This window comes from Salmo salar, chromosome ssa26 (genome assembly GCF_905237065.1).
Source record: "Salmo salar chromosome ssa26, Ssal_v3.1, whole genome shotgun sequence".
Lineage (NCBI taxonomy): Eukaryota > Metazoa > Chordata > Actinopteri > Salmoniformes > Salmonidae > Salmo > Salmo salar.
In genome coordinates, this window is record NC_059467.1 from 49,111,311 (window position 1) to 49,133,338 (window position 22,028).

Below are 22,028 nucleotides of genomic sequence, written 5' to 3' on the forward strand. Positions count from 1 at the left end.
AGTGTGTCCCTGGCTGTCCGTACAAAACTAGAAAATCATGCCGCCTGGTTTGTTTAAAATGGTTTATACTTTTGATACTTAAGTATATTTAAAGCCAAATACTTTTAGACTTTTACTCAAGTAGTATTTTACTGGGTGACTAACTTTTACAGGAGTCATTTTCTATTAAGGTATCATTACTTTTACTCATGTATGATAATTGGGTACTTTTTTTCCACCACTGGCTGGTTGTATATCAGTAATCCTATAGATCCAGGTCCCTATCATCTCAGCAGCTTAGCCAGCAGGTCAGAGGGTTCCAGGCATCTGTCTCCTAGAGATCCAGGTCCCTATCATCTCAGCAGCTTAGCCAGCAGGTCAGAGGGTTCCAGGCATCTGTCTCCTATAGATCCAGGTCCCTATCATCTCAGCAGCTTAGCCAGCAGGTCAGAGGGTTCTAGGCATGTCTCCTATAGATCCAGGTCCCTATCATCTCAGCAGCTTAGCCAGCAGGTCAGAGGGTTCCAGGCATCTGTCTCCTATAGATCCAGGTCCCTATCATCTCAGCAGCTTAGCCAGCAGGTCAGAGGGTTCCAGGCATCTGTCTCCTAGAGATCCAGGTCCCTATCATCTCAGCAGCTTAGCCAGCAGGTCAGAGGGTTCCAGGCATCTGTCTCCTATAGATCCAGGTCCCTATCATCTCAGCAGCTTAGCCAGCAGGTCAGAGGGTTCTAGGCATGTCTCCTATAGATCCAGGTCCCTATCATCTCAGCAGCTTAGCCAGCAGGTCAGAGGGTTTCAGGCTTCTGTCACCACTTATACTGTAGGCCTCGCACACCCACGTGCACACTACAGCAAATCCAGACACACACACTACAGCAAATCCACACACACACACACACACACACACACACACACACACACACACACTACAACAAATCCACACACACACACACACTACAACAAATCCAGACACACACTATGTGGATCATGTCCCCTCTGTACTTTGATGCCATCGTGTTAAACTCTTTAGTAGACCACAGGGATGTCTGACTGACCTGTGATTATATTCATGATTTTATTATATTAATGCTTAAGTACTCTTCAAATAAAGTATTACTAAATATTTGTATTCTGTTGTTCACAGAGCGATCACAATGGGGAAAGGCTGCATGAAGGCAATCAAGTACTTCCTGTTCCTCTTCAATGTCCTCTTCTTCGTAAGTATCTTATTTCCCAGACACAGATAACATGACAATAACCGTCTGATAAAATGGCAGGACCGCCACAGCTCTATGGCCATGTTGGACCGGTTTGAGTTCGAGTCGGTGGGAGGGAATGTGAGCTCACCAACACACACACCAACTACTCTGTCATCCTTGTCCTCTGTTTCAATCTCTCATTCTCTGACATCATTCACACTACACTCTCTTTCATGCCCCCTCTCTCGCGCTCTCTTTCATGCCCTCTTTCATGCCCGCTCTCTCTCTCTCTCATATGCTCTCTCTCATATGCCCTCTCTCTCTCTCTCTCTCTCTCTCTCTCTCTCTCTCTCTCTCTCTCTCTCTCATGCCCTCTCTCATATGCCCTCCATCCCTCTTTCTCTCTCCCTGGTTTCTTCATTAGAGAGCAGATTAAGTGATTGTGGCCTGGTTACCACAGAGATACTCATCCGCTCAGTCCAAGGCTCCCACAATCCCTCTCTCTCTCCCCCCTCATTCCCATCTCTGAACAGAGTAAATTAAAAGTTTGATCCAGAGCTTAAGACTTTTAAGTTACACTGCGTGTGAATGTATGGTGTGATCTCCCTACTAACAGGACAGATGTAGAGAAACTAGAATGGAACGTCACTACTAACAGGACAGATGTAGAGAAACTAGAATGGAACGTCACTACTAGCAGGACTGATGTAGAGAAACTAGAATGGAACGTCACTACTAACAGGACAGATGTAGAGAAACTAGAATGGAACGTCACTACTAACAGGACAGATGTAGAGAAACTAGAATGGAACGTCACTACTAACAGGACTGATGTAGAGAAACTAGAATGGAACGTCACTACTAACAGGACAGATGTAGAGAAACTAGAATGGAACGTCACTACTAACAGGACAGATGTAGAGAAACTAGAATGGAACGTCACTACTAACAGGACAGATGTAGAGAAACTAGAATGGAACGTCACCACTAACAGGACAGATGTAGAGAAACTAGAATGGAACGTCACTACTAACAGGACAGATGTAGAGAAACTAGAATGGAACGTCACTACTAACAGGACAGATGTAGAGAAACTAGAATGGAACGTCACTACTAACAGGACTGATGTAGAGAAACTAGAATGGAACGTCACTACTAACAGGACAGATGTAGAGAAACTAGAATGGAACGTCACTACTAACAGGACAGATGTAGAGAAACTAGAATGGAACGTCACTACTAGCAGGACAGATGTAGAGAAACTAGAATGGAACGTCACTACTAACAGGACAGATGTAGAGAAACTAGAATGGAACGTCACTACTAACAGGACAGATGTAGAGAAACTAGAATGGAACGTCACTACTAACAGGACTGATGTAGAGAAACTAGAATGGAACGTCACTACTAACAGGACAGATGTAGAGAAACTAGAATGGAAGCAGTGAGTGTTGATGGGCAGACAGACAGACCTGCTCCGGTGTTGAGGGGCAGACAGACCAGCTCCAGGGTTGAGGAAGGAGGAGGAATGTGGGCTGCATTCCAAATGGAACCCTATCCCCTATATAGTGAAAAAAATAAAGATAGTGCACTATATAGGGAATAGGCTGCCATGGACTGTGGTGTGCTTAAAAAGCAGCAGCCCATGTGGATTATGAAGTGGTGTCAGCATCACTAGAGCTACGACACACCCCCTGCCATGCTACGACACACCCCCTGCCATGCTACGACACACCCCCTGCCATGCTACGACACACCCCCTGCCATGCTACGACACACCCCCTGCCATGCTACGACACACCCCCTGCCATGCTACGACACACCCCCTGCCATGCTACGACACACCCCCTGCCATGCTACGACACACCCCCTGCCATGCTACGACACACCCCCTGCCATGCTACGACACACCCCCTGCCATGCTACGACACACCCCCTGCCATGCTACGACACACCCCCTGCCATGCTACGACACACCCCCTGCCATGCTACGACACACCGCCTGCCATGCTACGACACACCGCCTGCCATGCTACGACACACCCCCTGCCATGCTACGACACACCGCCTGCCATGCTACGACACACCGCCTGCCATGCTACGACACACCCCCTGCCATGCTAGGACACACCCCCTGCCATGCTAGGACACACCCCCTGCCATGCTAGGACACACCCCCTGCCATGCTAGGACACACCCCCTGCCATGCTAGGACACACCCCCTGCCATGCTAGGACACACCCCCTGCCATGCTAGGACACACCCCCTGCCATGCTAGGACACACCCCCTGCCATGCTGGGACACACCCCCTGCCATGCTAGGACACACCCCCTGCCATGCTACGACACACCCCCTGCCATGCTACGACACACCGCCTGCCATGCTACGACACACCCCCTGCCATGCATAGACCCCAGCCCCCCAGTGATCTCTCCTGGTTGTCTATGGATCTCTCCTGGTTGTCTACTCCTGGCCAACAGCACCCAAAGACTCATTTACAGAACTTGGTAAAGATTTAAACTTGGTCTTATTTAGCATGTTGTATTGACTCTTTCTTTCTCGCTCTCTCTGTCTCTCTCTCTCTCTCTCTCTCTGTCTCTCTGTCTATTTGTGTGTCTCTCTCTCTCTCTCTCTGTCTGTCTTTGTGTGTCTCTCTCTCTCTCTCTATTTGTCTCTCTCTCTCCCTCTGCAGCTGTTTGGCGCCCTCATCATGGGGTTCGGACTGTGGGTCCTTCTGGACAATGAGAGCTTCATGGTCATCCTGCGTAAGTTTATCAATCTATACATACTAATGTGGCAGTCATTTCACCAGAGGAATGGTAGTAATGTGGCACTCATTTCACCAGAGGAATGGTAGTATTGTGGCAGTCATTTCACCAGAGAAATGGTAGAATGATTGTCTAACTGTATGTATAGTTAAAGCCTGTTCCTTTTTCTTTAACATGTTAAAACAACGGATCACTAAACCATTTAAAAAAGAAGCCATTTGATAGTTTTATAGTTGGCTGATGTTTAGTGGAAAACATTGTCAGTGCTCTTTCTCTAGTCCACTAGGTTTTATGTTTTATTTATTTAACCTTTTTTTTAACTAGGCAAGTCAGTTAAAAACAAATTCTTATTTACAATGACCAGCCTACCGGGGAACAGTGGGTTAACTGCCTTGTTCAGGGGCAGAACGAACAAGGCAGTCTCTCACTCTCGCTCTCTCTCCTAGCTCTCTCTCCTAGCTCTCTCTCCTAGCTCTCTCTCCTAGCTCTCTCTCCTAGCTCTCTCTCCTAGCTCTCTCTCCTAGCTCTCTGTCCTAGCTCTCTGTCCTAGCTCTCCATATTTAGTTGAATTTAACCCCTGTGCGGACATCCAGCGAAAAATCCTATCGCCATTAGCATAACAAAATGTAATAAAAACATTTTTTCAATTTTTTTTTCAAATTATATCGTTTTATAGATACACCTCTCCTGAATCGAACCACGTTGTCCGATTTCAAAAAGGCTTTACAGCAAAAGCAAAACATTAGATTATGTTAGACGAGTATATCGTAAAAGTAGCCACATAGCCATTTTCCGACCAACCACATGCATCACAAATAACCAAATAACAGCTAAATGCAGCACTAACCTTTGACAATCTTCATCAGATGACACACCTAGGACATCATGTTACACAATACATGCATTCTTTTGTTCGATAAAGTTCATATTTATATATAAAAACAGCATTTTACATCGGTGCGTAACGTTGACTAACTATTTTCCCTCAAATGCATCCGATGAAACAGCGCTACAATTTACTAAATTACTATTCGAAAACATTTTTAAAATGTAATATTGTCATTCTAAGATTTAAGATGAATATCTCTTGAAAGCACCTGTAATGCCAGATTTAAAAATAACTTTACTGGGTAATCACACTTTGCGATAAAAGGGGATGCGATACTCAGAACAATAGGCTAGCAATACAGATCAGCGCCATCTTGGAACAATCGTATATCACATCTAGTCTTGTATACTATTGTCAATAATCCCTTACCTTTGATTATCTTCATCCTTAGGCACTTCCAGGAATCCCAGGTCCACAACATGTATTTTCGTTCGAAAAAGTTCATCCTATTAATTCATATAGGCCTAATGGGAGACTAAACTATAAAATAAGTCAATCTCTTTCTTGGGCTACTTAAATTCTGTTTGGTGCCTAACAATTTAAAAGTTTGGAGGTGTGTGTGTGTGTGTGTCCAGGGGTTATTGCAGGGGTCCCAGGCCACTTCCTACACCCACAGTGGAGTCCTGATTGGAGCATTAACCTCACAGCACGTTCTTCAACGTTCCTCAAAGTCAACACACTACAACATATGACTGCTCTAATCTAGTGGAGCCCTATAACCTAGCTATGATGATGACTTCCTGTAGGTCTTTAACCCTCTTCAGAAGCAGAGTAGCAGACCCATTCATTTAGCCGTTTTATTGGACTTGTTCCAACGTTAGAGGAACGGTAATGAGGAGAGGATCTGTTCTCTAGCTGTTCCAACGTTAGAGGAACGGTAATGAGGAGAGGATCTGTTCTCTAGCTGTTCCAACGTTAGAGGAACGGTAATGAGGAGAGGAGAGGATCTGTTCTCTAGCTGTTCCAACGTTAGAGGAACGGTAATGAGGAGAGGAGAGGATCTGTTCTCTAGCTGTTCCAACGTTAGAGGAACGGTAATGAGGAGAGGAGAGGATCTGTTCTCTAGCTGTTCCAACGTTAGAGGAACGGTAATGAGGAGAGGAGAGGATCTGTTCTCTAGCTGTTCCAACGTTAGAGGAACGGTAATGAGGAGAGGAGAGGATCTGTTCTCTCGCTGTTCCAACGTTAGAGGAACGGTAATGAGGACAGGGATCTGTTCTCTCGCTGTTCCAACGTTAGAGGAACGGTAATGAGGAGAGGATCTGTTCTCTAGCTGTTCCAACGTTAGAGGAACGGTAATGAGGACAGGGATCTGTTGTCTAGCCGTTCCTCTCTGTCTGTGATGTGCTGCAGGGTCTGTCTCTATTAACCAGATACGTGTCTTGTTAAACTGCTTTTGCTGGGAATGAGGGTTCCCAACCAGCGTTTTACATATTCCTTCAGTAATATTGCCACAGTCATCGCACTTAGAAGAAGAAGAAGAAATCAGCCAGCATGGCGTTATTGAACTTCCTGTATTCCATAATAGTCACATGCTAGAGTATAGCACTAACCAGCACTAACAGCTATTTCATCACAGTATTAAATAGGATACTGTTTTTTCTGTGTTTTTACTCCACTTAGTCAGAGACAATGTACATTTGGCCGTGTTTCAGATCTTGCATAAGCATTTCTTGCAAGTAAGTATTTCATTGTACTGTGACACTACAGTACGCTGACAGAAACACTTTGATTTGCATGGTGTGCCAGATGTTTCTGCCATTATAGTGAAAACCTCTGGGTATCTCAGGAGCTAGTCTCTGTCTCCAAGGAGGACGTCTCCTTAAACTAAAGGCTTTAAATGAGGTTGACTGTCCTTTCTCTCTCGGTCTCAGTGGTGGTTTCTGGGCTTTGCAGAGAGTTGGGCCTCCATGATGGCACGGTGTTGCTTCCAGACCTCCGGAGTGATCCACAGAAACATGCTTCTCTCTTTCCTTTCAAAGCCTCAGAATGTTTGGCAGTGCCACACACACACACACACACACACACTGAGAACAGTGTCCTCAGAGTAACATATATCATTCCTCCTCTTGCCAGATAATCTATGTCCCAAATTGCACCCTGTTCCCTATATAGTGCACAATATTTTAACTGTTTTTAGTGGACTTTTTGGTCAAAAGTAGTGCACTAAATAGGGAAAAGGGTGCCATTTGAAATGCAGACCTAATCTCTCTCTGGCTCCAGTAGACTCTTTTTTTAAAATAGAAGCCAGAATTCCCAGAACTGTTTCCATGAACAGATATGTTGGTGTGAGATCAGGTCCCCTTTTGGTTTTGTGTGAATGAGTTGCCTTAGAGGAAGATGTCTGTTATATTCTACTGTCTGTCTGTATCTATCAGACGTGAGGCAGAACATGGTGTCTGCTAAGGGATGAATGGGCTAAAATGCCTGTCACTGTGTAGTAGGTGTGCTAAAATGCTAGCCTGTGTATAGCCTACATCAGACTGCTTAAATACAAGCCTGCACAGTAGTCGATTGCTGAACTGCTAACCAATATGTGTTTACAGCAGATATGCTAGCGAGTCTGCTTGTTCCCACTTCTACAGAGGAGTCCCCCATGGTGTACTGTAGGTATGATAAAATGCTAGCCTATATATGGTTTTTACCATAGCGATGCTAATGTGCTAACCTGAGAGTGTGCTTGTTTCTCTCTACAGAAGAGTCCTCCACAGTGCTGAAGATAGCTTCCTACATCCTGATAGGTGTAGGTGGTCTCTCCATGTTGATGGGCTTCCTGGGCTGCCTGGGGGCTATCTACGAGATCCGCTGTCTGCTGGGCCTGGTGAGACACACACACACACACACACACACACACACTGGACTGCCTGGTCTGACTCACAATCAGTGGTGCATGAAGCTAAAGTCAAAACCAACTTAAAGAATTGCTGGCATCTCCAAAATCTACACAGTGTACAAAACATTAGGAACACCTGCTCTTTCCATGACATAGACTGACCAGGTGAAAGCTATGATCCCTTATTGATGTCACATGTTAAATCCACTTCAATCAGTGTAGATGAAGGGGAGGCGACGGGTTAAAGAATGATTTTTAAACCTTGAGACAATTAAGACATGAATTGTGTGTGTGTGTCATTCAGAGGGTGAATGGACAAGACAAAATATTGAAGTGCCTTTGAATGGGGTATATGGTAGTAGGTGCCAGGCACACTGGTTTGTGTCAAGAACTGCAACGCTGCTGGGTTTTTCACACTCAACAGTTTCCCTGTGTGTATCAAGAATGGTCCACCACCCAAAGAACATCCAGCCAACTTGACACAACTGTGAGAAGTATTGGAGTCAACATGGGCCAGCATCCCTGTGGAACGCATTCGACACCTTGTAGAGTCCCTGCCCCGACGATTGAGGCTGTTCTGAGGACAAAAAGGGGGTGGAACTCAATATAAGGAAGGTGTTCCTAATGTTTTGTCCACTCAGTGTATGCTAGTGTGAATGCATTACAAACTACTGCTACTGTACAGGGAGGAGTTGCACACAGAGCCCCGTGGCTGTTCCAGTGGATATTGTAGCAACACAAAGCCCCGTGGCTGGTCCAGTGGATATTGTAGCAACACAAAGCCCCGTGGCTGTTCCAGTGGATATTGTAGCAACACAAAGCCCCGTGGCTGTTCCAGTGGATATTGTAGCAACACAAAGCCCCGTGGCTGTTCCAGTGGATATTGTAGCAACACAAAGCCCCGTGGCTGTTCCAGTGGATATTGTAGCAACACAAAGCCCCGTGGCTGGTCCAGTGCATATTGTAGCAACACAAAGCCCCGTGGCTGTTCCAGTGGATATTGTAGCAACACAAAGCCCCGTGGCTGTTCAGTGGATATTGTGCAACACAAAGCCCCGTGGCTGTTCCAGTGGATATTGTAGCAACACAAAGCCCCGTGGCTGTTCCAGTGGATATTGTAGCAACACAAAGCCCTGGCTGTTCCAGTGGATATTGTAGCAACACAAAGCCCCGTGGCTGTTCCAGTGGATATTGTAGCAACACAAAGCCCCGTGGCTGTTCCAGTGGATATTGTAGCAACACAAAGCCCCGTGGCTGTTCCAGTGGATATTGTAGCAACACAAAGCCCCGTGGCTGTTCCAGTGGATATTGTAGCAACACAAAGCCCCGTGGCTGTTCCAGTGGATATTGTAGCAACACAAAGCCCCGTGGCTGGTCCAGTGGATATTGTAGCAACACAAAGCCCCGTGGCTGTTCCAGTGGATATTGTAGCAACATCAGATCCTCTCCAGGGTTACTACTGTAGTTTTTGTTTGGAAGTTCAACATCCTAGTCAATTATTTACATACATAGTTGAATACATAATGCATTTCTATTTGAAGGCAAGTGGGTATTGATGTCTGAATGATGCTGCAGGTAAGGATGTCTGGTATGTGGGTTGGGGATTGGGTGGATGTGTTTATGCGTTGTTATGATGGACTGTTGCCACGGTGATGTCATCTCATATATCCCATGATCCTCTCTTCCTCCCCAGTACTTCACATGCCTGCTGCTGATTCTGATTGGTCAGGTGGCAGCCGGTGTACTCATCTACTTCCAGAAGGACCTGGTGAGTGATGTCACTTCCTGTTTACACCTGTTGGTCGCGTTCAGGAAAGAGAAACTTACTGAATGTAGCTGATAGAAATACTATGTATAGCTTTACCATTCTTACTCTACATGTCAGATAAGCATCTCATTTCATTTTATCTTGTCATTTTGCAGACGCTCTTATCCAGAATGACTTACAGGAGCAATTAGGGTTAAATGCCTTGCTCAAGTGTTTCACCTAGTCAGCTCGGGGATTCTAACCAGCGACCTTTTGGTTACTGGCCCAAATCTGTTAACTGCTGCTGCTCTTAACCACTTAACCATGTCTGTTCTACACAGTGTATGTGTACCTGAACATTCCAGGATGTTGAACCCGCCTGAACACAACCTGTTCTGTAGAAAATGACTCACTACACCCTTGACTACACCTTGTTTTGAGACTGATTACACCTTTTTTACTTTCAGTCAGAACACGCTACCAAAAGCTGTATTTATCCATTCTATAGGACCAGAACAACATTTACATTCTTTAGGACCAGAACAACACATACATTCTACTGGACCGGAACAACATATACATTCTACTGGACCAGAACAACACATACATTCTACTGGACCAGAACAACACATACATTCTACTGGACCAGAACAACATGTACATTCTATAGGACCAGAACAACACGTACATTCTACTGGACCAGAACAACACGTACATTCTACTGGACCAGAACAACATGTACATTCTACTGGACCAGAACAACATATACATTCTACTGGACCAGAACAACACATACATTCTACTGGACCAGAACAACACATACATTCTACTGGACCAGAACAACATATACATTCTACTGGACCAGAACAACATATACATTCTACTGGACCAGAACAACACATACATTCTACTGGACCAGAACAACACATACATTCTACTGGACCAGAACAACACATACATTCTACTGGACCAGAACAACACATACATTCTACTGGACCAGAACAACATATACATTCTACTGGACCAGAACAACATATACATTCTACTGGACCAGAACAACATGTACATTCTACTGGACCAGAACAACACGTACATTCTACTGGACCAGAACAACACGTACATTCTACTGGACCAGAACAACATATACATTCTACTGGACCAGAACAACATATACATTCTACTGGACCAGAACAACATATACATTCTACTGGACCAGAACAACATGTACATTCTACTGGACCAGAACAACATATCCATGTAGAATAATAGTGAAGACATCAACATGAAATAACACATATGGAATCATGTAGTAACCAAAAAAGTGTTAAAGAAATCAAAATATATTTGAGATTCTTCAAAGTAGACACCCTTTGCCTTGATGACAGCTTTGCACACTCCTTGAACGAGTAGGTGTGTCCCAACTTTTGACTGGTACTGTACATTCTACATGACTGGTACTGTACATTCTACATGACTGGTGCTGTGCATTCTACATGACTGGTGCTGTGCATTCTACATGACTGGTGCTGTGCATTCTACATGACTGGTGCTGTGCATTCTACATGACTGGTGCTGTGCATTCTACATGACTGGTGCTGTGCATTCTACATGACTGGTGCTGTGCATTCTACATGACTGGTGCTGTGCATTCTACATGACTGGTGCTGTGCATTCTACATGACTGGTGCTGTACATTCTACATGACTGGTGCTGTGCATTCTACATGACTGGTGCTGTGCATTCTACATGACTGTGTTGGAGCACATCTTCCAAGAAAAGACAGTGATTTCCATGGAATGAAAAGTGTTCCCAGCGTCTCTGGGACTTTATATGTGTGGGTTGTCAATAACAGTGTAAAGAATTCACCCCTGTTGGTTTCATTTAGCTAAGACGAGTTTCTGATAATAAAAAACCCTGACGAGCCCAAAGAGAGGCTGTTTCCCATATGTCACTATATTCCTTATCCCTACGGGCCCTGATCAAAAGAAATGAACAGGGGGCCATTCCCTATCCCTACGGGCCCTGATCAAAAGAAATGAACAGGGGGCCATTCCCTATCCCTGCGGGCCCTGATCAAAAGAAATGAACAGTGGGCCATTCCCTATCCCTACGGGCCCTGATCAAAAGAAATGAACAGGGGGCCATTCCCTATCCCTACGGGCCCTGATCAAAAGAAATGAACAGGGGGCCATTTGGGACATATCCGGTGTCATGTCAAGCTGATTGAGCAGTGTTTTGGTATCTCAGTGCCAACTGTTGTTCACTATGAAAAGTGCAGGGCACTAGTGTAGTGGTGGTTATTGTTGTTTAGGAGGCCTTGGCCCCAGGAGGACCAGAGGAAAGCCTGGCCAGGTGTGTGTCTGTCAGTGAGGGGCAGTAAACATAGGGGTCAGAGAGAGAGAGAGAGAGAGAGAGAAAGGTGTTGTCTGTCAGTGAGGAGAGAGAGGGGGAGAGAGAGAGAGAGAGACGTTTGTCAGTGGGGATATGGGTCAGAGAGAGGGTGACTGCTGCTGGTAGGAACACACGCACACCAGCTGGAGAGATGTGTAAACACATGTGGATAATTAGAGAAACACACACACACACACACACACACACACACACACACACACACACACACACACACACCTTCTATAAGTTTCTAGCTGGTTTGGAATGACCTAGCAGATTGTAGCAGAACCTATAGACTTGGAATGGAACAGAACCCATCCTGGCTGGATAGGATAGTTCAATGGCTTGGTTCAGCCACCTCAACCACACACACACACTGTCTGTCTCTCCCAGAGGACCTGAAGGGAAACATCTGACTAGGAAATGCCGTAAAGCTGGAATCCACCTCTCAGACCCAAATATTGAATGAGTCCCAAATGGCACCTTATTCCCTCTATAGTGCACTATATAGGGAAGAGGGTACCATTTGGGACAGCCATATCCCTGATGTATCCCTGCTGCTTCCTGCTTTTTGAATCTGAAATAGAACCATCGTTGGAAGTCTGTATCCAACATATATTTTATTAATTTCACCTTTATTTAACCAGGTAAGCCAGTAGAGAACAAGTCCTTTATTTAACCAGGTAGGCCAGTAGAGAACAAGTTCTCATTTACAACTGAGACCTGGCCAAGAATAAAGCAAAGCAGTGCGACAAAAACAACAACACAGAGTTACACATGGAATAAACAAACATACAGTCAATAATACAATAGAACAATCTATATACAGTGTTTGCAAATAAAGTAAGATTAGGGAGGTAAGGCAATAAATAGGCCATAGTGGTGAAATAATTACAATTTAGCAATTAAACACTGGAGTGATAGATGTGCAGAAGATGAATGTGCAAGTAGAGATACTGGGGTGCAAAGGAGCAAAAAATAAAAAATAACATGGGGATGAGGTAGTTGGATGGGCTATTTACAGATGGGCTATGTACAGGTGCAGTGATCTGTGAGCTGCTCTGACAGCTGGTGCTTAAAGTTAGTGAGGGAGATATGCGTCTCCAGCTTAAGTAATGTTTTTGCAATTTGTCAATTTTTCAACATCAGCCAGCGGCAGCAGCCTCTCTGCCAAGTGGACTTTCAAGACTGTACATGTTGCTTCAGTACTTTAAACAATATCACATTTCTCAGTAATACTCTGTTCACTGTAAATAAGCATTTCAACACAAGACATGTCCAAATCATGTAGCTAACCACGTCTGGGCCTGTCGCTGACGACAGGGGCCTGTCGCTGGGGCCTGTCGCTGGGGCCTGATACTTTTGCTAGAGTCTCCCCACAGAAGGACATGCCAGCGCTCTTTCTCAATTTCTTTCCGTCGATTCCTCCCTTCCGCTCTCCTCATTTCCTTCTCAAAACACATTGGACAATGAGGTCAGAAGGGAGGGACCTTGAACCTTCTCCTCCAATACGGTTGAGAAGGAGGTGAGCATGTAGGAAGTGAGGAGGTGGGAAGCGAGGAATGGTGGAAAGGCTCATTGAGAGAGCCCATGTCTCACCATAGGAAGACATGCCAGGTCTCCCTTCTGACCTCAATGGGACTTCCTGGTTCAATAAATGTTCAAAACAAAACGTGTTTCAACAAACATCGAACGTGAACTTCCTGTGGTTCTGCTCTTTAACGACACGCACCTGAAAGTTTTTAGGGTGGCAGAAAAAACTTGATCCCAAATGGAGCCCTATTCCCTATATAGCGCACTACTATAGACTGGAGCCCTATTCCCTATATAGTGGTACTACTATAGACCAGAGTCCTATTCCCTATATAGTGGTACTACTATAGACCAGAGCCCTATTCCCTATATAGTGGCACTACTGTAGACCAGAGCCCTATTCCCTATATAGTGGCACTACTATAGACCAGAGCCCTATTCCCTATATAGTGTACTACTATAGACCAGAGTCCTATTCCCTATATAGTGGTACCACTATAGACCAGAGCCCTATTCCCTATATAGTGGCACTACTATAGACCAGAGCCCTATTCCCTATATAGTGGTACTACTATAGACCAGAGCCCTATTCCCTATATAGTGGTACTAATATAGACCAGAGCCCTATTCCCTATATAGTGGTACTACTATAGACCAGAGCCCTATTCCCTATATAGTGCACTAGTATAGACCAGAGCCCTATTCCCTATATAGTGGTACTACTATAGACCAGAGCCCTATTCCCTATATAGTGCACTACTTTTGACTGGAGCCCTATGCACCTTTGTTAAACGTAGCGCACTATAAAGGGAATAGGGCGCCATTTAGGATAAAAAAACAGCACTTTATATGACCTGTTTCAACAGAGAAGGAATGGGGAGGGGTCAGAGATGAGTGGGGGCCATAAGATCTACACATTACAAAACAATACTAGTTTTGAATGATCAGGGATTTTTCTCTCCAGGAATTTATTCAACTGATTTGTAGCTCTAGTTCTGGGCATTGTATTTTCTCTCCAGGTTTTGTGTTTGTGTTTAGAAACTTTTTTTAGAGTAGTTTAGAAACCATCCCTGTCTGATTTGACTCATTGAATGACTGGTTTACTGACTGGTTTCCCCCCTTCTCTCTCTCTGTCTCAGCTAAATAAGGAGATGTCCAACATCGTGACCCAGATCCTAAGCAACTACCCTGGCAAGAACAGCACCACAGAGCAGGCCTGGGATTACATACAGAGGACGGTGAGTGGAGAGCACAGATCTAGGATCATCTTCCCTTAACTCGAACCATTTTGAACTAAGAGGGGAAAAGGGGTGTTATTTTGACTTGGAACGGAGGTCAATTCAACCAGTTCAAAAGTCAACACACCAGTCGACCAAAAGAGATTTAACATTACCTGTAGTTTTACGGTAAAGTGGCAAGTGGTGTAAAATGTAATAAAATACAATGAATGTTGACCGTTCATTTGCATAGAATTGTCAGTTACCTGAAGTGAAACAAACGGTCTGATGTAAGTAGCCTAGTGCTTGGTATAAGGCTCTCTGTACAGAAATTACACTGGTGTCATTTGACGCAGTCGTAAAAGACATCTAAATGGATTGTTAAGTGGAGCCAAACCGTAGCTGTTAGAAATGGATTGTTAAGTGGAGCCAAACCGTAGCTGTTAGAAATGGATTGTTAAGTGGAGCCAAACCGTAGCTGTTAGAAATAGATTGTTAAGTGGAGCCAAACCGTAGCTGTTAGAAATGGATTGTTAAGTGGGGCCAAACCGTAGCTGTTAGAAATAGATTGTTAAGTGAGGCCAAACCGTAGCTGTTAGAAATGGATTGTTCAGTGGAGCCAAACCGTAGCTGTTAGAAATGGATTGTTCAGTGGAGCCAAACCGTAGCTGTTAGAAATGGATTGTTCAGTGGAGCCAAACCGTAGCTGTTAGAAATGGATTGTTCAGTGGAGCCAAACCGTAGCTGTTAGAAATGGATTGTTCAGTGGAGCCAAACCGTAGCTCTTAGAAATGGATTGTTAAGTGGAGCCAAACCGTAGCTGTTAGAAATGGATTGTTCAGTGGAGCCAAACCGTAGCTGTTAGAAATGGATTGTTCAGTGGAGCCAAACCGTAGCTGTTAGAAATGGATTGTTCAGTGGAGCCAAACCGTAGCTGTTAGAAATGGATTGTTCAGTGGAGCCAAACCGTAGCTGTTAGAAATGGATTGTTCAGTGGAGCCAAACCGTAGCTGTTAGAAATGGATTGTTCAGTGGAGCCAAACCGTAGCTGTTAGAAATGGATTGTTCAGTGGAGCCAAACCGTAGCTGTTAGAAATGGATTGTTCAGTGGAGCCAAACCGTAGCTGTTAGAAATGGATTGTTAAGTGGAGCCAAACCGTAGCTCTTAGAAATGGATTGTTAAGTGGAGCCAAACCGTAGCTGTTAGAAATGGATTGTTAAGTGGAGCCAAACCGTAGCTGTTAGAAATGGATTGTTCAGTGGAGCCAAACCGTAGCTGTTAGAAATGGATTGTTCAGTGGAGCCGAACCGTAGCTGTTAGAAATGGATTGACACAAAGGCCTTACGCCAAGCTCTTAAAGCTCCGTCCGTCTGGAAAAGTTATTTCAAACAAAGGAAGTGGAGAATACTTCACCTCTCAGCTCCTTGTAAACCCCTTCAGCAGCTTGAACATTTCTTTGTCCTTGTTCATTGTAAAGCAATACTTACAGTATAGGGTTGCTAGTCAGCGTTAATCTATCTGAAAACGACTGGACTTCTTGGGTTTCCCCTCCTTCCATTGTCTTTCTGGACATGTTTCCTCACTATTATTGTCAACCTTTAATCACCATTGTTTTATCACCTTTATCTCTACCCCCCCTTCTCTCTCTCCTTCCTCCCCTCCCTCTCGTTCTCTCGCTCTCTCTCCCTCCTCCCTCTATCTCTACCTCTAATCCCTCTCTCTCCCCCCTCTACCTCTCTCTCGCTTTGTTTCTCACTCTCTCTCATCGCTCTCGCTTTCTGTCTCTCTCTCTCATCTCTCTCGCTTTGTCTCTGTCTCCCCTTTCGCTCTCTCTCTCTCCCTCTCTCTCATCTTCTCTCCCCTTTCCTCCATCCATCCCCCTCTCTCTCCAGATGGAGTGTTGTGGATGGAGTGGTCGTATGGACTGGCATGGTAATGCTGTCATAGTGAACAGTTCCCAGCTGTTGTTCCCGTGTTCCTGCCAGAACGTGTCTTTGGTTGAGAGTGATTCCTCCTCTGACAGTGGTTTCTGTGAGGCACAGTCACTTGACTGGCCCGTCTACGACAGGGTAAGAACACTCCATATATTCATCAAATTTCAAATCAAATGTATTTATAAAGCCCTTCTTACATCAGCTGATATCTCAACGTGCTGTACAGAAACCCAGCCTAAAACCCCAAACAGCAAGCAATGTAGGTGTAGAAGCACGGTTGCTAGGAAAAACTCCTTAGAAAGGCCAAAACCTAGGAAGAAACCTAGAGAGGAACCAGGCTATGAGGGATGGCCAGTCCTCTTCTGGCTGTGCTGGGTGGAGATTATAACAGAACATGGCCAAGATGTTCAAATGTTCATAGATGACCAGCAGGGTCAGATGATAATAATAATCACAGTGGTTGTAGAGGGTGCAACAAGTCAGCACCTCAGGAGTAAATGTCAGTTGGCTTTTCATAGCCGATAATTCAGAGTATCTCTACCGCTCCTGCTGTCTCTAGAGAGTTGAAAACAGCAGGTCTGGGACAGGTAGCACGTCCGGTGAACAGGTCAGGGTTCCATAGCCGCAGGCAGAACAGTTGAAACTGGAGCAGCAGCACGACCAGGTGGACTGGGGACAGCAAGGAGTCATCAGGCCAGGTAGTCCTGAGGGAGAAAGAAAGAGGGAATTAGAGAGAGCATACTTAAATTCACACAGGACACCGGATAAGACAGGAGAAATACTCCAGATATATATTATATTAGTTTTAAGATTGGTTGATGGATTGATTGGTTGATTGATTAAGAGAACACTCCTACAGAGAGGCTTCTCATAGTGCTTGTGCTACACATGTATCAGTACTCCACGTAAGTCTGTGTCAACTTCAAATGGCATTGAAATATGGTCACAGTGTTTGACTCCATAACTGAGTTACTTGCAACATGAACATCACTAAACACCACCATCTGTTAATATATTGGACTGTGTTTAATATACGTCTCTCTGTCTCTCTGTCTCTCAGGGCTGTAACTCCAGTGTAGAGAGCTGGCTGTTTGCCAACGTTGGAGTGATCCTGGGGGTCTGCCTGGGAGTGGCTGTCATCGAGGTAAAGAACAACATATACATTCTACTGGACCAGAACAACATATACATTCTACTGGACCAGAACAACATATACATTCTACTGGACCAGAACAACATATACATTCTACTGGACCAGAACAACATATACATTCTACTGGACCAGAACAACACATACATTCTACTGGACCAGAACAACATATACATTCTACTGGACCAGAACAACATATACATTCTACTGGACCAGAACAACATATACATTCTACTGGACCAGAACAACACGTACATTCTACTGGACCAGAACAACATATACATTCTACATAATCTGTCAGGCAGGTCTCTCAGCCAGACAGATGTTTACCATGTCTGTCAGGCAGGTCTCTCAGCCAGACAGATGTTTACCACGTCTGTCAGGCAGGTCTCTCAGCCAGACAGATGTTTACCACGTCTGTCAGGCAGGTCTCTCAGCCAGACAGATGTTTATCATTAAGAGGAATATAAGCCTGTCAGAAACAGCTTCTGACCTCTTGACTTAATCCGCGTGACTTCCACGACAGCAGCTCTTGTTTTTCAGTGTATGTAGACACTTCCTGCTACGGGAGCGTACACTGATCACAGCTATTGAGAGAACCCTTCTGAAAGGCTTTAGATGTAGTGATACTGTTAACCTGACCTCTAACCTCTGACCTCTGCTTTCTACAGCTCCTGGGTATGATCCTGTCCATAGGGCTGTGTAAGAGCATACACACTGAGGATTACACCAAAGTGCCAAAGTACTGAAGATGACGACAGGGGACGCTATGACACACACACACACACACCGTTCTCTCTCTCTCCCTCCCTTCATTTGGAGAAACCCGTTCGGTGCAGATGTTTATTTGCTTTCATTTTTGTTTAATTTGTTTCGTTTTTGTTTTGTATTTTTTTTGGAGGCACTTGTGTCTTTTCTGTCAGTCCAGTTTCCATTGGAGCACTTTAGAGACTGTAGTTATGGATTAGAGAGGAAGACGGGACGAGAGCAGACCGGGTCACAGAGACAACAGAAAAGAGAGATGTGGAGAAAGTAGGACAGGAAGTGTGAAGAGAGGACAGAGAAGATGAGAATGTAGAAAGAGATGGAGGGTCGTCTCCTGTCCTCGGCAGATGGTCTACCACATCCTTCTGGGGAAGATCAATTTTGTCATCAGGAGTGAATCATGATCGTCATTGTTTGTCAGCTCTCGTAGGGTCCAATCCTAACTTCAGATATGCATGGGTAACTTTCATGTATTGAAAATGTCAAATATGAGATTTTCAATTGGAGAATTTAATTTGGAGAGTTGTGAAAATGTGAGTTGTGTTCACAGATCTCAAGTTAGGTTAACGGTCATTATTGAGTTGACCTGACTAGAAGGGTTCGGGTTATTGGACTCCTGGAAAATAAACTACATTGTTTTGAGTTGTTATGCATTTTTGTTTGTTATAGTACCTTGTATATAATTTAGTTTGGTATTTTGTGAGCCTCTGAATCCACGTTTTTGTGAAGATGTGGTTTACTCCTTGTTTTTCAAAAGGTTTTTTCATTGCATGTTTTCTTTTTCATGCATTTCATTTTTTTGTTGGTGCAGTTTAGATTTTTTTCTTGATCATTTTGTTTAAAATGATAGGAATAATGAGATACTAAAGAGGACCAAGATTCTGCTACTTTAAAGTAGGGGGGGGGCTTGGCCCGTGGGGGGGGGGTTCCCCAACTGGTGTCCCGCGGGTCATTTTATTTACCGCCCCAAGTTTTCTGAGCTAGATATAAATAAATCAGATCCAAGTGATTTTTAATTTTGGAAATCTGCTCCATAGTATTCCCACGCATAATAGAGGGATATATGTGACTGTATACAAATCTAAACAAGCTTTGAAATGATTAAGTTTAAGTTAAATAGTATATCTGTTTGGTCTTCTTGCTGTCAATTTTCAGTCTACAAATGATTTGTAATAATGTTCCGACCCCCCCCATCCCCCCCCACCCCCCTGCCCATCCGCTCAAGAAACAAATCATCCCTCTGCTGAATCTAGTGGATCACTGCTTTTAAAGGGGCTGTGCTCCAATAATCCACCTCCCATATTGGCAAAAAAAGTCTCAGTTTACAATTGTCTTTTGATGACAAACGGAATACTTTGTTATGAATTTTAGGTTGATTGTGGCATCTTCTTGTTTGTGAGTTACTCTGAAGCTTTTCATCTTTTTTTGTGATGACGGCTTTCACGTAAATATCTAATTTTCCTTCAGAAGACAAACATACACGTTTAAGAAATGAACCGTTTTGTTTTAACATTTTATTTTAATCAGGGTTATGTAACCTTTTTCTGTGAGTGAAGAGCAAATTTAAATAACAGAAGCTGGGTTCTGTTATTGTTTTTTTTAAGAGGAAAAACGTCCTTGTTGTTTTTGACAAAAGATCCATTTTGGACCAGAAATTCTTATGTACAGTAAGTCATTCAGAATTAAATTCATGTATATTTTTTTAAACTTTGAATTAAGGTTTTTGTTTTATATTTAGGCTTTTCTTTTTGTTGTCGTCTGATTTTGATAAACCTTTCTTGACCTTGGAGTAATTTTTTTTTTTACCCGTAGGACTATTAATTTAGAACTTGATCAACTTCTGTCTGCTAGCTTGATCAGTTGAAGTAAACTCACCCCATTGATTCTGTCAATAAACATTGAATAGACTGACTTATGTGTGTCTGTCGATTTTTTTGAGAGAATCAAATCTGAGAAACATGTAGCATGCTATTCACCCTGAGAAAGAGCATCCCCATGTGGTGATCTCCGAAAGAAGTGGCGGTTCAGATATATGTACAACTATCCAGTTAGAGAGAACCAGTAAGAGACAGGGGTACAATTCACAAGTTATCACCACACACACACACACACACACACACACAGTAAACAGAAAGAGGAGACTAGTAGAAGTCCTAGTGTTTTAATGGTTAAAGATGCACTGAACACCAGTCAGAGGGAGTCCAGAAGAAGGGTGGAGATGAGGTGGAGGACAGGAGGTTCTAGGGGTTGTCTCAACATGCCCTCCTGGAGACATTTCAGGGGCAGACTGGGGCCTCCAACCCCCCCCCAGGTTAGGTATTTCCCTTTCCCCATTTAGTACCTTAGGCAGTTGTAATGGGCTTTGCAGGTGTGGTTCCCTTGTGCATACCGAATACATTTCATTTAACCTCTGAAAACACTCCCACTTGCTGGCCAACAGAGGGGTTGGGTTAAAGGTGGAAGACTCATTTCAGTTCAATGCCTTCAACATAAATGTGTCTTCCTCATTTAACCCTCTGAATCAGAGAGGTGGGGGGGGGGCTGCCTTAATCAACATCCACATCTTTGGCGCCCCGGGGAACAGTGGGTTAACTGCCTTGCTCAGAACAATCCAGCAACCTTTCAGTTACTGGCCCAACACCCCTGTAGATGTAGTGTAGACATTGGGCCAGCTCATGGTGATCTCCTTCCCAGCTGTTAAAGCATTAATCCAGTAGGGGGAGCTATAGGACTCTGATCACAAACTGGCTGAGAGTCTTCATTCCAGAATTCCTCCATGATCTATGGTCTGGTGGAGGACGTTGTCCCTTGACGATGATCTATGGTCTGGTGGAGGACGTTGTCCCTTGACGATGGTCTGGTGGAGGACGTTGTCCCTTGACGATGGTCTGGTGGAGGACGTTGTCCCTTGACGATGATCTATGGTCTGGTGGAGGACATTGTCCCTTGACAATGATCTATGGTCTGGTGGAGGACGTTGTCCCTTGACGATGATCTATGGTCTGGTGGAGGACGTTGTCCCTTGACGATGATCTATGGTCTGGTGGAGGACGTTGTCCCTTGACGATGATCTATGGTCTGTTAGAGAACGTTGCCCCATTGACCAAATCAAATTTATTTATCACAATCACATGGTTAGCAGGTGTTAATGCAAGTGTAGCGAAATGCTTGATGCTTCTAGTTCCGACCAAGCAGTAATATAACTTAACAATTCCACAACAACTACCTTATACGCACAAGTGTAAAGGTGTAAACAAGTGTAAATGAATACGAATATGTACATGAAAATATATAAATGAGTGATGGCCGAACGGCATAGGCAAGATGTAATAGATGGTATGGAGTACAGTATATACATATGAGATGAGTATTGTAGGGTATGTAAACATTATATAAAGTGGCATTGTTTAAAGTGGCTAGTGATACATATTACATCAAGATGGCAAGATGCAGTAGATGGTATAGAGTACAGTACATACATATGAGATGAGTAATGTAGGGTAAGTAAACATTATATAAAGTGGCATTGTTTAAAGTGGCTAGTGATAAATTGATTACATACATTTTTCCATTATTAAAGTGGGTGGAGTTGAGTCAGTATGTTGGCAGCAGCCTCTC

At 44.1% G+C, this 22,028-nt stretch overlaps 1 protein-coding gene across 1 annotated transcript in view; it reads left to right on the forward strand.

The window, feature by feature from the left end:
• Positions 1-20,321, forward strand: part of LOC106572911 (CD82 antigen) — a 43,208-nt gene extending 22,887 nt beyond the window's left edge. The window contains exons 2-9 of the mRNA XM_045708274.1: positions 1,127-1,199; positions 3,875-3,947; positions 7,536-7,660; positions 9,366-9,440; positions 14,483-14,581; positions 16,454-16,630; positions 17,556-17,639; positions 18,317-20,321. Of these exons, the coding sequence (XP_045564230.1) occupies positions 1,137-1,199; positions 3,875-3,947; positions 7,536-7,660; positions 9,366-9,440; positions 14,483-14,581; positions 16,454-16,630; positions 17,556-17,639; positions 18,317-18,394 (774 nt within the window). The 5' untranslated portion in view covers positions 1,127-1,136 and the 3' untranslated portion in view covers positions 18,395-20,321. The remainder of the gene's footprint in view (positions 1-1,126; positions 1,200-3,874; positions 3,948-7,535; positions 7,661-9,365; positions 9,441-14,482; positions 14,582-16,453; positions 16,631-17,555; positions 17,640-18,316) is intronic.
• Positions 20,322-22,028: the final 1,707 nt, after the last annotated feature.